Source organism: Nilaparvata lugens, chromosome 8 (assembly GCF_014356525.2).
Source record: "Nilaparvata lugens isolate BPH chromosome 8, ASM1435652v1, whole genome shotgun sequence".
Lineage (NCBI taxonomy): Eukaryota > Metazoa > Arthropoda > Insecta > Hemiptera > Delphacidae > Nilaparvata > Nilaparvata lugens.
This window is the reverse complement of record NC_052511.1, coordinates 14654278-14669909: the sequence shown is the minus strand read 5'-3', so window position 1 is coordinate 14669909 and position 15632 is coordinate 14654278. Positions and strand designations below refer to the sequence as shown.

At 33.3% G+C, this 15632-nt stretch overlaps 1 protein-coding gene across 2 annotated transcripts in view; it reads left to right on the top strand.

The window, feature by feature from the left end:
- Nucleotides 1–7329, top strand: part of LOC111046823 (corticotropin-releasing factor-binding protein) — a 55942-nt gene extending 48613 nt beyond the window's left edge. For both annotated transcript variants that reach the window (XM_022332461.2, XM_039434034.1), the window contains 4 exons: nt 1466–1647; nt 2704–2812; nt 5455–5601; nt 6621–7329. In XM_022332461.2, coding sequence (XP_022188153.1) covers nt 1466–1647; nt 2704–2812; nt 5455–5600 — 437 coding nt within the window. In that variant the 3' untranslated portion in view covers nt 5601; nt 6621–7329. The remainder of the gene's footprint in view (nt 1–1465; nt 1648–2703; nt 2813–5454; nt 5602–6620) is intronic.
- The last annotated feature ends 8303 nt before the right edge of the window (nt 7330–15632 follow it).

Sequence of the window (15632 nt, the reverse complement as noted above, 5' to 3'; positions counted from 1 at the left end):
TGGATAATACCAAGCACGAATTATCCCAGACTAAAGAGTACAAAGCTCAGCTGGAACTGACGAAACATGAAATGTTAGAACAGTATAAGAAACTACGCTTTTCTTAGCCGCTTCTAAACAAATTAGTCAGAGGCTACGTTGATCATGTATGGTGATAAAATTAATCTGATGTAGAGTTCATATTTCTTCTTTGAAAATGATTCCATTTGCTATTTGGCGCTGTGATCAGATCCATTTATGGAATTCCATGATTCTAATCCAATTTTATTGAAGATTTTCGCACTAGTTTATTAAGTAAATATCTCGATTTCATGATTTTCTACATCATAATAAAGACCTTGATCATAAATCATGGAATATGACAATATTGATATGGAGTAATAAGAAAATAAATTCTATGTTCCAATCTAATCTTACTCAACTAGCAAACAGTATCATATCAATATTTGCTAGGAAATACTCTATCGGATTTTGTTTAGTGCTGCGGTCGGAATAAAAGTAGGCAAGCAAAAACATCAAGTCGAGAAAGCTCTCAAGGAAGGAAATTGGAAATCAATAAGTTCCGACAATATTCCATACCACAAATACCACACTCTTATATATTCTTGAAAAAAGTAGAGTTATCCCGCATTTGCAGATAGAGTGACTTTATCTTGTCTTTTGAGTGTATGAGAGATAGAAAATAGTGGAACTTTCCCACTTCCGCATTGAGAGAATAGTAATTTACAATACGCTACCGTACTGAAAATATTAGAAAGATATGGAAATATTGCAGTCTTACTGCAATCATATCTTTACTTGTTCTCTCATTTGAATGAACAAGAATTTATGTATATGAAAGATTAGGTCAATCAAGATATTTGAGATAAATAATACGTAAATTAGAGACATAGTTCCATAATTCCATGCTGAAATAAACGAGATTCAATATGAATTATTATAATCAAATGAGAAAAATTAAGGAATCTGTTCCAAATATAACAATATTGAATTCCGTTTAAACTGTAAAGTATGATGCCAAATAAATAATGACTACACTATCTGCTAGAATAATTTATTATCACCAACAGATCATTTAACTATCAAATTCTGTTCATCAACAAAATTTAATATTATCAGCACATTCTCATTCTGTATAAACAAGCGTATATTGTAAGTTATTCTCAAGAGTTTGCCTACAGTCATTATCATCGAAATTCTAAATTTATTTTGGCAATCATCAACAGATATTAAAGAAAACAAAAACAGCTTACTAGAGATATTACAGATATAAATCCAATTATTAAGTTACAAAAAATTCTTAGCCTATATGTGCTCATATAGCCTGAATATATAATTCACATAATTATATTGAACGTCACTAAAAATAATTTCAATTTAACTATAACGCTGTCACATCTATTAAACGTTAATGAAAATTACAATTATAACGCAGTCACTCACAAGAAAAATGCATTATTTTCAGCGTGTAATATTCTCATCGAGGGAACAGCCGATGTTTATACTCTGAGAAACTACGGCAAACATGTGAATTGCAGCTTGACAACTCTTTATCCAGCTCATGTGAAAGTTCTCTCGCTTGGAGTCGGCCTTTCCTTCTCCAAGAGGACGGTTGGAATGGAGGTTGAAACTGGAACTTTGCACAAGGTTGGCTCTGAAATGCATCTATTAGAACTCTCAATGTTTACAATTTTTTTAAATTTTCAGTTTTTTTCATAAAAATCGATGAGTCGAATTTCCTATTAAATATGCATATAGTAATAGTAATTTTATTGTGTAAATCTCCATTAAGCATCATAACAATTTATTATTGTGTACAGCAAGCAGATAAGGAGACATAAAGTTTACAGAAAACTGAAACAAGATAAAGAAAGACAAGGTTATAAAAATTAATCATGTTCATGATCATGATTATCTCTTGTAAATGGAAAAGATAACTACTAGATTCTATATTTTCAAAAATGTTCAAAACAATAGGCTATTGGAAGAATTTTCTAGTTTCCTTGGGAAAAATCTAAAAAGCTATTCAATCTTCCACCAGAGCATTCGTCTCATCTGATATTGATTTCTGTAACTTGATAAATTGAGCAATATATTATGTATCTATCACAATTTCATCTTAAGCTTCATTATAAATTATTGGAATAGCAGTTATTTAGCGAAGAGTATAATTCCCGATAATGGATTAATCAATGAAAATCAGAACTTGATGCATGATAGATTTGAAGAGGATAAGAGGATCATAATAGCCTTTTCTTATTTGAACAGAGAGAGAGAGAGAGAGAGATTGTTTCACTTCTTAGTCAGTTTGGCTCGCGTTATCAATCTCTTCTTCCCAGTCCTATAAAATTTATAGGTACATTTTATATGTACATTTAATGTACACTCCAATATTTTCATTTTTTTACTGTACAAAACACTAAAATCATAGCATTAGTATAATTATGACCGTGAAGGAAAACCTAGGCTGAGATACATTATTGAATAATATCCATTCATTAATTGTGAATATATTTATTCATTCATTAATGGAATTACAAAAAATCATGGAGCCACATAATACAAATAAATCTTTTAGTAGTAATACAAATATTCTTTTAGTAGTTCTATTGATTTTCACACTATATCAATATGAAGTATGCTACCAAAATATTGTTTGAGCCCACTCTTGTTCTAATCGACTCTATTCTCTCTTAATTCCAGTGTGATAAGCGAGGTCTTGAAGATTTTGTTCAACTAGGAGGTGGAGATGGATTAGACCTTGCGCAACTGTCAGTCGTGGATTCCATCTGTGGAATGAATTCTAGTCCAGGTAATTCGACTTTCACATTTAAAAACACTGAGAATTTATCAAAGTATTCATGTTAGAATATAGCCTATTATGGAATGTAAAATATTATTTCCGATTTCAAAAGAGCATTTCAACCTGATGTTCAAATTTGAATATAAAAGAGCTATGACGAATAATATTTTCGTATCTAATTCATCAATGCATGATACTTGACAGATAATATTTAGTAGATAAGTTACACCCAAAGTCTTCTGTACAAGAATGCAAGCAATTCCTACAACTAACCAAACGGTTTTCCCGAGCCTTGAAAAATTCCAGCATGGAACCTGAGGTTTATAGCGGACGACATCTTCTAAAAAAGGGCAATTTGAAAGCAACTGCTCTCCTAGCCACCTTTTGCACACCCAGGATCAGGGTCGATCCTCCAATAAGCCTACGCTTCCCTAAGGCTTTTAGAGACCGGGGAAAGAAGTGGTTCATTGGAAATTCAGTCAAAGAATAAGGTAAAAAATGGAGAGGAAAGTGGCTAGATGGAGAGAATGAGATGGAGTGAGAGAGAGAGAGAAACAAGAAGAGAATAAGAGAAAAAGAGAAGAGTAAGAGAGAGAAAAGGGAAGTGTGTGAGGGGGTAAAAGAGTGATGATGGGTGAAGCAAGAGGAGAAAGATAAATTAATTGAAAGAGATAGAGAATCAAAAGAAGAAGAGGGACGTACGTCAAAAATGGGTAACGAAAAAGAGGGTAAAATACATTTTTTAGTACTATGGCGTTGGAAAGTGAGAGTAGAAAACGCAAATATGAAAATGTGAGAAAGAGAAAGTGCTTGAGAGTGTGAGAGAGCGGTATATTGAAATAACTTCTTTGTATGCTCCTCTCGTCGTAACGAATTTCCTGCATGGCTGTATTTCTAATCCCCCCTTTCAGTACCTGAGCCGTGCCCTAATAGGGCCTATTCAACCCACAAGCTCCACCCTTCTCTTCCATATTCAGCGATATGTATATCTTTCTCTACTCGCACCCACACCTTCTGCTCACCAATTCCAAAAAGATGAACTGGAAATCTTCGTAGAAATGCGAGCAAATCAGCCCTGAAATAGTGTTATAATACAAAGCATGTGTGCTTTGATAAAATGACATAGCTCGTTTATTGACTGTAAAATATATGCTCTTTGAAAAGGTACATGAATAACTTGGATAAGTGTCAAAGGAATTTCATCTTCAAGCATGCGGGCAGCTTTTTGTGTGGTATGGAATTTCTAAAGATGAAATCAGCCTTAGAAGCTATGAGAGTATTTTGCATTATCAAAGATTAGGGGAAGATTGTTCCAGTCAAAGTGATTCCATGATATTTTTAGCGGTACAGAAAATGAGATGCCAAAGTAAGCGGAGCTGGAAATAAGCTTCTAGTTAGCTAGTAGTGATATAATATTCAAACGCCGAAAATGTTCAGGGTGAATTTGACCTCATTCAAGTGTAACCTTTTCTCCCTGATATTTCATACTATCACTTCTTTTTTCTTCTTCTTCCTCTTCTTCCTTTCCTTATTATTCTTTTGGTTCTTTCTCCGATAGTAGGTTGGAAATCATCAATGCGATTCTCACTTTACTAATTGCAGCCCGGAATAGTTATTTTGAGTTGCAGCCGTACAAATCTCTCAAATTATATAGCCAGGAAAATCTGGCTATAAAAATTATATACGTCCTACACTTCTCTTCTCCCTGATCTCTAGCCTTGCATGATAAGCCTCAATAGTTCTCACCTCACCTCAACTTCTCACCTTCACATGTCCCAAATATTCTAACTCCCTCCTTTTTATCGTTGAAATGACTTAACATTCCTTTGCCATCAGTAAGATTTCCTTTCTATTTGTCACCTTTGTCGTCCATGGTATCCTTCACATCCTCCTGTAGCACCACATTTCAGAGGTTTGACTATTTCAGAGTCCATGCTTCCATGCCATAGAGTAAAGTGGAGAAAACATAACATCGCAACATACATAATATTCTTATTTGCAAGACAATATCTCGGCTGCACACAATTCCTTAAATTGTATCAAAATGTATTCTACACTATTCCACTAGTTATTCCATTCTATCCTCATGTTCCTTATGTATCACTCCCCTTTTGCCGAATGAAACAGTCCAACCTTCCTGATAATCTCGTACTTGTATCGTAGACGTGAAACACATTACATAGACTGTTAAATCCATTATTCATTGCGTGATTATAAGTTCACCGCCATTATTCTTCAAAATCATTGTATAGGCTAAAATGTCATGATATGTCAAGTAAGAGATCGATGCTCGATCTAAATTCAGTCTACAAAATTATATTCCACACAATCATATATTTTATAAGATCGTAGGGCTGAGTCCAATTGGAGGCAAACGCTTTGAATGTAATTCATCTATGATCTATGAAAAATAGAATAAATAGATATAATAATGAATACTTCTAAATAATAGAAAAAAATAGATTTCATAAGTAAATAATATAATTTTATTATATCGGAGTTAAAATGTTAATATTATATAGGACTTAGCGAATGTTGAATTGTAAAGAATGGAATCACAAGTAGAAGCCTTTTGTATATCATTGTGAAAATTGAACATAATTTGAAGCGAAAAATAGTTGAGGAAATTCATATGTTTTGTGTCTTCACAGATAGACAAGTGGAAACGATTCTTTGCGGAGTGACAACAGTGAGAATGGTTTCTAGTGGCGAATTCGATAACTCAGTGACGGTGGCTGTGGCTCAAGCTGATATAATGGAGGATATGAATAGAGCCTCACTTGTGTGTGGACTGTGAGGTGAGTGCAAAAACATCTCCCAATTATTAATTTCATCAATGTTTAAATTTTTCTACCAAGCGAAAAATGGAAAAATAAATTTGAAAAATGACTGTCAACTTATTGTTCTTTTCTTGAACTGGAGTTTTCTCAATCCACGAATTGTTAACACCAAATGATCGAGTTCGAATTCGAATTGATCGAAATCAAATTCCATTATCTATAATTTTGAAGTGTATAAAAGTTTATGTAAGTTTGTCCTGTTCCTCTCATTTTTTTGTTGCTCTTTAAATGATTATCACCTTCAGTAGCTAGTTTACTACTTAACTAAATTTAGTATTTAACTCAAATTAGTATAAAATTGAACTAAATAGTATAAAATTAGTCAATACTAGTACTAAATTTAGTTCAGTACTAAACTTCTATACTTTTTTCTAAATTTGAGTTTCAATTCCACGATAGGACCTTTCCAGTTTCAATTACCAAGGTTTGTCAAATCACGTGTTAAACATTATGAATATTGGGTCAATTGGATGAAAGCTTGCAATTATTGCTAGTTCCTAGTAATTTTCAAGCAAGTGCTAGGATTCAAGTTAATTTATAATCATATTTGCATAGTTGCTTGTCACTAGATTTTAGTTTTTATTCAATCGACTCAAGTATTAGTGACTTTTGTATAATAAGTCAACGCAAGTTATTATTTTCTCTTCAACCTGAGTCAATGCATATTGAGAAACTATTCAATGCCGTAATTGCATCATGGAAAAGATTAACATTGACCTCCAAACTGTCTGAAACCCCATTTGAAAATGATTTTAACTTGCTAGTTTCTCTAGTTTTTGAATCGAGAGAGTTACAGAATAATTTAATGCATGAATTTTGGGACTTGGGCTTATGTGAATTAGAATAACCGGGTGGAATACAGATGGAAATAATTGTTATAAGAATATCTTGAACTGATACTTTTTGATGATACATTCCTTCATTGACTTCAATTTTGTGCTTTTTGATTATTCATCTTACAAATTTTTCTTTTTCAGAATGGAGCGAGATTTGAAAGCAATTTGGAAGAGATGAAAGAGTTGGCCAACTAGTATATCTCTCAAATAATAATATAATCATTGTACCCTACACAACAAAATCATATTACATTACAATCCCAAAATTTTTTGATTATGATGAATCCTATTTTTATAAACCTGCATATCCAGACAAAAAATTAAGAAATATGATACCTTTCATGTGATTATCGGGATATAATCCTTGAATTTATAACCAATATCAGTACTGAGTAATAATTATTCTATCAATATTATTTATCCATGGAATGAAGTAGTCAATTATTATTTCACTTCTTTATTATCGAATTCTAGCCTTCAAACATTCAAAATTACTATTGCGAAAAAGTAGATGTACTATGAAAAACTAAGAGATTTTTTATAGAAGAGAGAATCATCTGCTCTAGACATTTTCAGTTGAAAATTTCATATTAGAAAATTAATCAACTACATAATTATTATATCATGGAATGTTTTTCATTTTTCCTCAACCAATGAACTGTGAAATAGAAATCAATCCATCCTATGCTCTACTATTATTGTTTCTGTTTAAGAGGAATCCAACGTTCAGCGATCACCAAAATCGAAGAATGACATCGATATCTATTACAGAATAAGAGAATTTAGGGTTGTTTTATTACAATTGAAATCGTGTGACCCATCAAAATTATTAAAATCATTTGTTTCCCAGTAACTTGGATTTTTTTTATTTCTATTAAAACTAGTCACTAGGACTAACCATTAAAAGTAACTGAGATAAAAAAGTTTTCTTGTTTAAAAATTTTAGAACTCTTATCGTACTCAATATAACGCAAACTCTATTTTTTTAATCCCGATTGAATAAAAATACTAGACCTTGTCACTTTTCTACCTGACAACTCTTAAATATATATATATATATATATATATATATATATATATATATATATATATATATATATTTTTTTTTTTTTTTGGTCGTGATTTATATTGACAGGATTACGAAGGAGTCAAAACATCTTCATCAGTGGTAATGAAAATATTTTCATATTTTTTCAACATTTCAATGATTGTAAAACTGTCTTAAAATAATGCTGTGAATCAAATTTTCTATAGAAAAGTTATGTTTTAATGCAAAATATTCACTTCATTCATTTACAGTTACAATCATGGATCAATTAATTACTTGATCCTTCAATAGTGGTGTACTTTATTTCTAGTGAAACATCAAAACTCGAAACGGAATTATCTTGAATGAGTTCATTATAGTTACTAATTTAAGATCAAATATGGTTTTGATAGGTGCTACCCAACAAGAATTTAATTTCAATTCTTTAATTAAAATCTAATTCGAATCCAGAGGTTAATCAATCAATTGCTCCTCAAATATTCGAACTGAGGAAGTCAATGTAATTTAATGTGTTCAGAGAGAATCTTACTATTACACATAGTAGAGTGACACAGAATAACGGAAACCCCCTAAAACGCCACAAAACACCAGTGGGGAGGGCAAAAATGGCCCTACTCAAACCAATGCAAAGTTCAAGACCCGAGAACCACTAATAACATCTATCACTTCCCGACAACCACCCCTCCATATTAATCACTTTTACAAAATAATTGAACTCCATCCATTTGATTGTATGTAGATGTGGCCATTATTTTACTTTGAACATTCAAAACAAGGAACAATAATACTGTACAGTTTCTGGTCCTTGTTATTCAACAATATTTTTTCTCTTTTGAAAGAATAAGTCCACTCTGCGCTACTTCATTATTTCAATTGACTCAGTCATATCCATTAGAAGGAGTTTGTAGAATGTACTTCAAGACTTCCACATCACAATCACAAGCTTCTAGTTTTCGTTAGTGGGCTCTAAAGTCCAGAGAGCAGTGACGGATTACTGGAAGGATCAATACTATGTAACCAGAATGAGGAAATTACATGTTCAACTGAGATCTGAATCAAATCACTATTAATACAAACGCTAAGCTCCCAGCTTCATAGGCAGAAGTTTGCAAGTAGGAGTAGAGGAAGAGAGGAGTGAAGGATAGTGACCAAATGGATTTCTGGATGACAATCGATCAGTCCTGGTAGCCTCAATGACTATAAATTTCCTCATTCATGTTCAAAACTACGTTTAATGGTACCTGGGTCGTTGTATCAAATCTCAAGAGCAGCTTACTCTCCAGTCCTATATTACTTGTATTCAAAACTTTGACAAGCTATTTCTTGAGTGAAACCTTAGAATATTAGTATACATAGGACTCAATTTATCAATTCAATCAGAAGCAATGAAAATATATTGGTACTGATATATAATGATAGAGACAATTGTTCGTTTTGATTTGAGTAGCAAATAAAGAGAACAGGTAAGTCGCGGTGGAAATCGATGCCACTGAAAACTGTGCAATGATGAGAAACTGGAGCTATTCAGCTTTAGTGGGTCGATAACTAGCTGAAATCACCATAACGACCTGATCCATCAGTTTGTATCCTAAGAGAATATCACTTCGATACAAGGATTCTTGAATATTATAAAGTACATTATAAAGTATGTACTATTTTCAGAAGTTAAAAATTGAGTTTCAAAAATTCCTTAGAACTGCTTTGTAGTTCCACGTAATTTATCTGATCTTTGGATGCAAAACTAAAGATTTTACACTCAACACTAAAACTGCTACAAACCTGCAACAGTCGTAGAGGAATGCATAAAGTAGTGAAGTAAAAAAAAAAATTTCGAGTGACCTGGCTGGCTCAGGTCTGGAGTTTTTAGGTCGCAACTGATCAATTTCAGGGCCTCTGACATGATCCAACGACTGCTTTTTAGGCAGCCGGAACCGACGGCTTAACGTGTCCATCCGAAACACGGGAGTGGCCCGAGATAAAATATCTTGCCCGGGCCGGGATTTGAACCCGGGCCTCTGAAAGTAGTGAAGTAATACATAACATTGAAGAGAATATGATGCTCTATAAGCTCATAATCATCAAGGGTTTTCATCAATATTGTTGTAAAGTTATAAAGCGAAAAAGAGTAAGGCTTGACACACCAGTTAGTCAAGACAAGACAAGACATGATCAGACACGTTTAGTCACAATACTTCACATGAAGACATGTCCAATTGCAATGACTAATCAGTGTGTGTCGCGTCATAAGCAACTATGTGAAGTATTGTGTCTGATCATGTCTTGTCTTTTATTGACTAACTGGTGTGCGCCTAGCCTAAGATACTCAAAAAAAACTGTGTCTAATGTCATGCTCCAGAGAGTGGATATTTCGAAAACTATTGGATTCCCAAAGAAAAAAATGTTAGAGACTAGTAGGAACTATTGTAATCGCAGGTATTCTATGGGATGAACATGAGTACAACAAACATTTATAGTGAGGTCCACGTTATAATGGCAGTGGTTAAAGATATGAGAATAGCGATGACGATTCTCTGTATTAATTAATTATATTTCTACACTGTCAAAAATATAATTGGCTTCGTTGTGGACCTAGAAAAGGATAGTACCACCGGCTTTGTCGAATGATAGACAAGGATAGCAATTCCAAAGTTGAACAAATACTGTCATTATAACGTGGACCTCACTATAGTTATCGAGAGTATGTGCACAAGAAAAGGTACATTCAAATCTTCATCACCTCCTTAGCATAGGAAAGGAAAGGAGGTAAAAGGACTTTGATATGTTCATCCTCTATTATTGTGGCACTCATTTTCACAGTCCAAAATCTAATGTTCATACGTTGAGAGACATAGACTTTGAAATTGGAGAGTGATATTCAAAGAGATAAAATAATACCATAAAATAAATTAATAACATATATAATAATAATATGTCTGATATTTTTCTACAGAATACATGCGATCGATCATCATTTTTATTTGAGTATACTCAATACTTTGGAGATATCTCAATACGATAGGAGAGCCTTTTAATAAGAGAACTCGTCTTCTCTATTCGAACAAAATGATCATTTTGACGCTTTTCTACACTATAGCAATTAATTTTCGCATTTGATCACATACGAATCCAGATATCTACGCGAAAAGTGCAATACGATATGATAAATTCGATAATCACGGTTGTATGTATCAAACATCAATAATTCCATATCTTTCTACAAACAGTATCAGTTCAATACACAATCATCATAATTATATTGGACGAATTACTATCAAAGCTACTGTCTAACTTACAAGTTGAACGTATTCGTCTATTTGGAAAAGTATAGTACGTTGAAACATTAAATTCATTTATTTTTCAATGTCCTGTACTTTTTAGCTTCATTAGTAGAGAATTCTTAAAGAATATGCTAGGAAGGATAACCAACATATCTCAAAATAGACTAACCAAGATAACTCAAAATAGGTACAGACAATCAATTATGGAATTGAGTCGAGTAATATTTATTATCTATCACCTGTATGTGATCAAACCACAATATCCTGGACTTCTCATATTTTCCTGGATCAATGTTCTTTCCAGCAATTCATCTTAGCTTACCTAGACCCTTCAAATATTCCAAAATTGACATCCATCTGAATTCACCTAATTGAACCACAATCTCCTATATTCCTCATAATTAATATTTATTTGACTATCAACAATATTCCACATCCTGTTTTTGCGGAAGTTTTGTATCTTCTCTATATCTTTAATACAATGGAAACACCTATAAAAATGGAATTCAGATTTGATTGTTGATCAGTTCATCATGAAGCTCCATGTAGCCTTGGGTATCTGCGTGCTTTTTGTCCTGTTCTTCATCCATCTCTCTCCTGCTGAGGCGTCTCCTCCCTCAGAAGATGAGTCGCACTTCTTGTCTGAGATGATGAACGATGGTAAATATCTCAATTCATAAATTTGCAATAATTTATCTTTTAAAATGAAGAGGATCTGGCATTTTGCATATCTACGACTGTGTTATGCGATTCTGTAATGTAGATTACCTCTGAATTTATTCTCACTACTAGAGCTTCAATAATACAATGCTATTATATAATACTAGTATACTAGATTATACTACTAGAGCCAATCCTGCAATGATATAATGTCATTTTGTAGCATTTACGCTTCATTGCAATTAATTTCTCAATGGTTTAGGAAGTTGAAGTAGCCTGAAATTCATATAAATTCAAGATTGTTACAAGTTCCAGCATTGACTACCCTCTGTGTAGTTCAATAATTATTGATTGACCAATTTATTTGACCAGTTACTTTAGTTCGGTATAGTTTATTGTTGCACAAAGACTCAGTATCAGATAAATTGATGGGAAGCCGATCGAGGACATTTGTCACATTCAATCATTGATACTTGAGGTAGATTAATGGAAAAATTCTTGGAGAGAACATAATCTAGCTTAGTTACGTATTTGCACTTTCCCACAAGAATATTTCTCATTAGAACATAAACAAATAATATTGATCCAATAATGGAGATTCTAGACCAGTGTCCTGTTTCACGTAATACAGGAGAATCACCATTCCAATAACATGCTCAATATAACCAATAAAATCAGCTGTTCGTGTATTATAGAACATCTGAGTTTTTATGAAACAGGGGCCTGGTGGTAAGGATGTCACATCTGAAAATGTTGATACTACTGAAACAATATGAGGAAAATTTTCCTTATAAGTAGCATCAGTGTTCAGAATATTTTACATCTTCTACATTTCTCTTCCAATATTATGAATATGAGATGAATATTCATTTGAATATTATGTATTTTTTAATTTCAACTAATCGCATGTTAGTGTATTTCATAATTTGTAAATCTTTCAAATCAATCTAATATTACTGTATATAGTTGTAATGGAACCTTCCATAATCTATTTTTCCCTTCTAACGACCATTTCAATAGAATCTTCGAAGGAATTAGCTTCAATATTTGGTTCACAGCATGAACGTATTCAAAGAGGTTCAAAACTCAATAATGATTCACATTAAATATTCAAGAAAAACTTATAAATCGAAGTTGGAGTTTTCTTCAATTTAAACAGACCAATTTTTTTCTTCAATTTATATTATCCATTTGGTTTTGTTGGTTACCTGGTTTCTCTCTATTTGTAGTTATCTCGATTTCTCATCTGAGAGAGGAGAGAAAATATTTCTTTTTTTGGATAACTCACTCTTCATTGTAGCAAAAGTCTTATATTATAACACAACATGATGGCTCTCATGGCCCTTGGCGCTTCACCCACACTGTATTTTTTCATATTCTGCAGCTCAATATTCCAGCTTCAGTTTACTAGAGATTGACAATGGTTCAACAATCAAAACTAGTATCACCAATTGCTTTATTGAACCAGTGATTCTGACAATACAAATTAATTTTAATGTGATTTTAACGATCCTTGCAACAGAACTCAAAGATGTGACATCAACATAACTCATCATAAGCCCTTACAAGCAGACGACATTCACACAAATGCCCATCTCATTCCGCTTAAATGGCTAATAATGATAAGCGGCCGGGGCCCATGAATCCTGATGTGGAATCACAATAATGTAGTCTGCTGAGCAGTTGGGTCTATTGTCATTATTATACTGTACACTGATAGATAGATAGGCTGTAGCAGATAGGCTTCAGCAAATAGCACTTGGGTATATGATAATTCAAATTCAAATTTATTTCCACAAAAACAAACACTTATAGTATAGTCTACATCACAAATGCAATGAATCACAATCAATTCAAATAAACGAATTCCTCATTGGAAAATGATAAATTTAACAATAGTAGTATTAAAAGTATCAATAGTTCTATTCATGAACAGAAGAAATTTTAATGAGTATGATCAAAGTGAATGGATTAAGGATAACAATGAAAGAATTCAATTCATCATTAATATTATTCTGTCCATGGAATTTATTAATACTCCGATTCACCTTCTGTATTTGTATGGATCGTTTGTACTTGAATAGGAATCAATTCTTTTAAACCTCTCTCTATCTGATGTATAGAACTTTCCATTCCTTACGTATGATACACTGCGAACTATCCAGCAATGCGAGAATTACATCCCTCTGTTAGGTTTTAGGCAGAACTTTTTGGGAGAGGTGAGGCTTCTGACCCTGCGAAGTCTCGGAGGGGCAAAAAGAAAAATCCCAAGAGACCATAGATGGGCGAAACTCCAGGCACAAATGTGGGTCAAGAGGCTGAGTCAAGGGTGGCCGGGTGCCCTAGAGGAAACTTGACCATCCCTTCCTCAGCGGTAGGACCTGCAAAGAAAGCCAGGAGTGGAACCAATCAGTCTTATGAGACTGCCAAGCATATCACACTGGATTGCAACAAGCAACAGGGTGATGGATGGGATGTTAGTAATTAGTATAGGGAAAAACTCCTGGTTCTTGTAAGAAACACAGGTATTGGTTTGCCTAACTAACATACTACTTGGGAACACAATAAGCTTCGGTTGACGTGTGGGGTTCTTCGAACCTTTGGATCCTTGAATCCGTCCCTTCAAAACAATAAACAATAATAATAGGTCTGTGAGAGCCATGAGTTATACACCACTAAAAAGTGTTTTGTGAGTCACACTTACTCTGATTTGAGCACATTCATTTGATGAACTGAGTATGATATTTGTAAATTTGATAGCTTTTCAGAATATTAGAACCTTTTTTTCAAGGCTTCATCAAAGATTAAGGATCTACTTGAGAAATATAAATCCTTCATGCTTATTTGTATGGTCTTATCAATTTTTATTCTGGGAAAACCTAATATATGTCGATAGTATCAAAAATTCCAAATGGGAAAAATTCATTAAGAGTTCTAATTTTGACGGATTACCCATACTATCATGATAACTACTTCTATTCACTGCAACAAGCCATCAATGAAACTGAGATCAGATCGTGACTGAGAAAAATCACTATTTGGAATTAATTTCAAGTGAGATATACCTTGAACTCCGTCCATAGGCTACTCCTCATAAATAACAGCAATCAATTCTTCACATTCAATATACTGCCTGTTCAAAATGAATTTAAGATTAGAGAATTGAGAATTCAACTGCTAAACACATTTGGCCTTCATCGATTGGGAAAAGGCGTTTGACAATGTCAATAAGACACTCTTGTGGGAAATAATGTTGAATAAAGGCTACCCAAAACATTCAATGACTATCATTGCTGAACTGTATTCAAAAAAATCTGTTCTGATAAGTATAAAGGGTGAACCTGGGAAAGAGTTGATCATAAACGAAGGATTTAGACAAGGATGTCCACTTTCACCTACGCTTTTTAATATATATATATAGACGAGCTGATAAGCAATTGGTTCAAAAACATCTGTTCTGATGAGTATAAGAGGTAAACCTGAGAAAGAGTTGATCATAAACAAAGGTGTTGGACAAGGATGCCATCTTTCACCTACGCTATTTAATAAATATATTGACGAGCTGATGAGCAATTGGCGACAAAGAGTAGATTCAGGTGTTAAAATTGGGCAGGGAGACTTCCTCAACTCTCTCATGTTTGCTGACGATACAGTGATAATTCAGGAAAGTGAGGATAAGCTTCAGATGTCAATTCATGAGTTTCAAGCTGTAAGTACAGATTTCAATATGATTATATCAGCTCAGAAATAGAAAGTAATGGCATTTCGGGGCAAGTGGCCCTTGCGTTCCAGAATAGTTTTGAATAATATGATAATGGAACAGGTGAGCAACTTTAAATATCTTGGCTGTGATGTATCCTATGACAGAGAATGTGATATACCTCAGAAAATAGGAAAGTTTAACTCAATTTGTGGAGTCATTCACCGAACATTAAAGAGTAAGGTGAGAAAAAATGATATTTTAAGAGAAGAAGTAGTTTTTCGGGCTGTGGATTTTGACAAGTATCATAATAGTAACCTACTGTATCAGGAAGCAGTAATACAGAGCACGATTTGCGATCCTATAGGTTTCCACATCTGTATATTATAGAGTGATGTAAGATAGAGGTATAAATACTCACTTTTCTCTATGGGGCTACTTGGAACACAATAGAAGTTATCAAATAC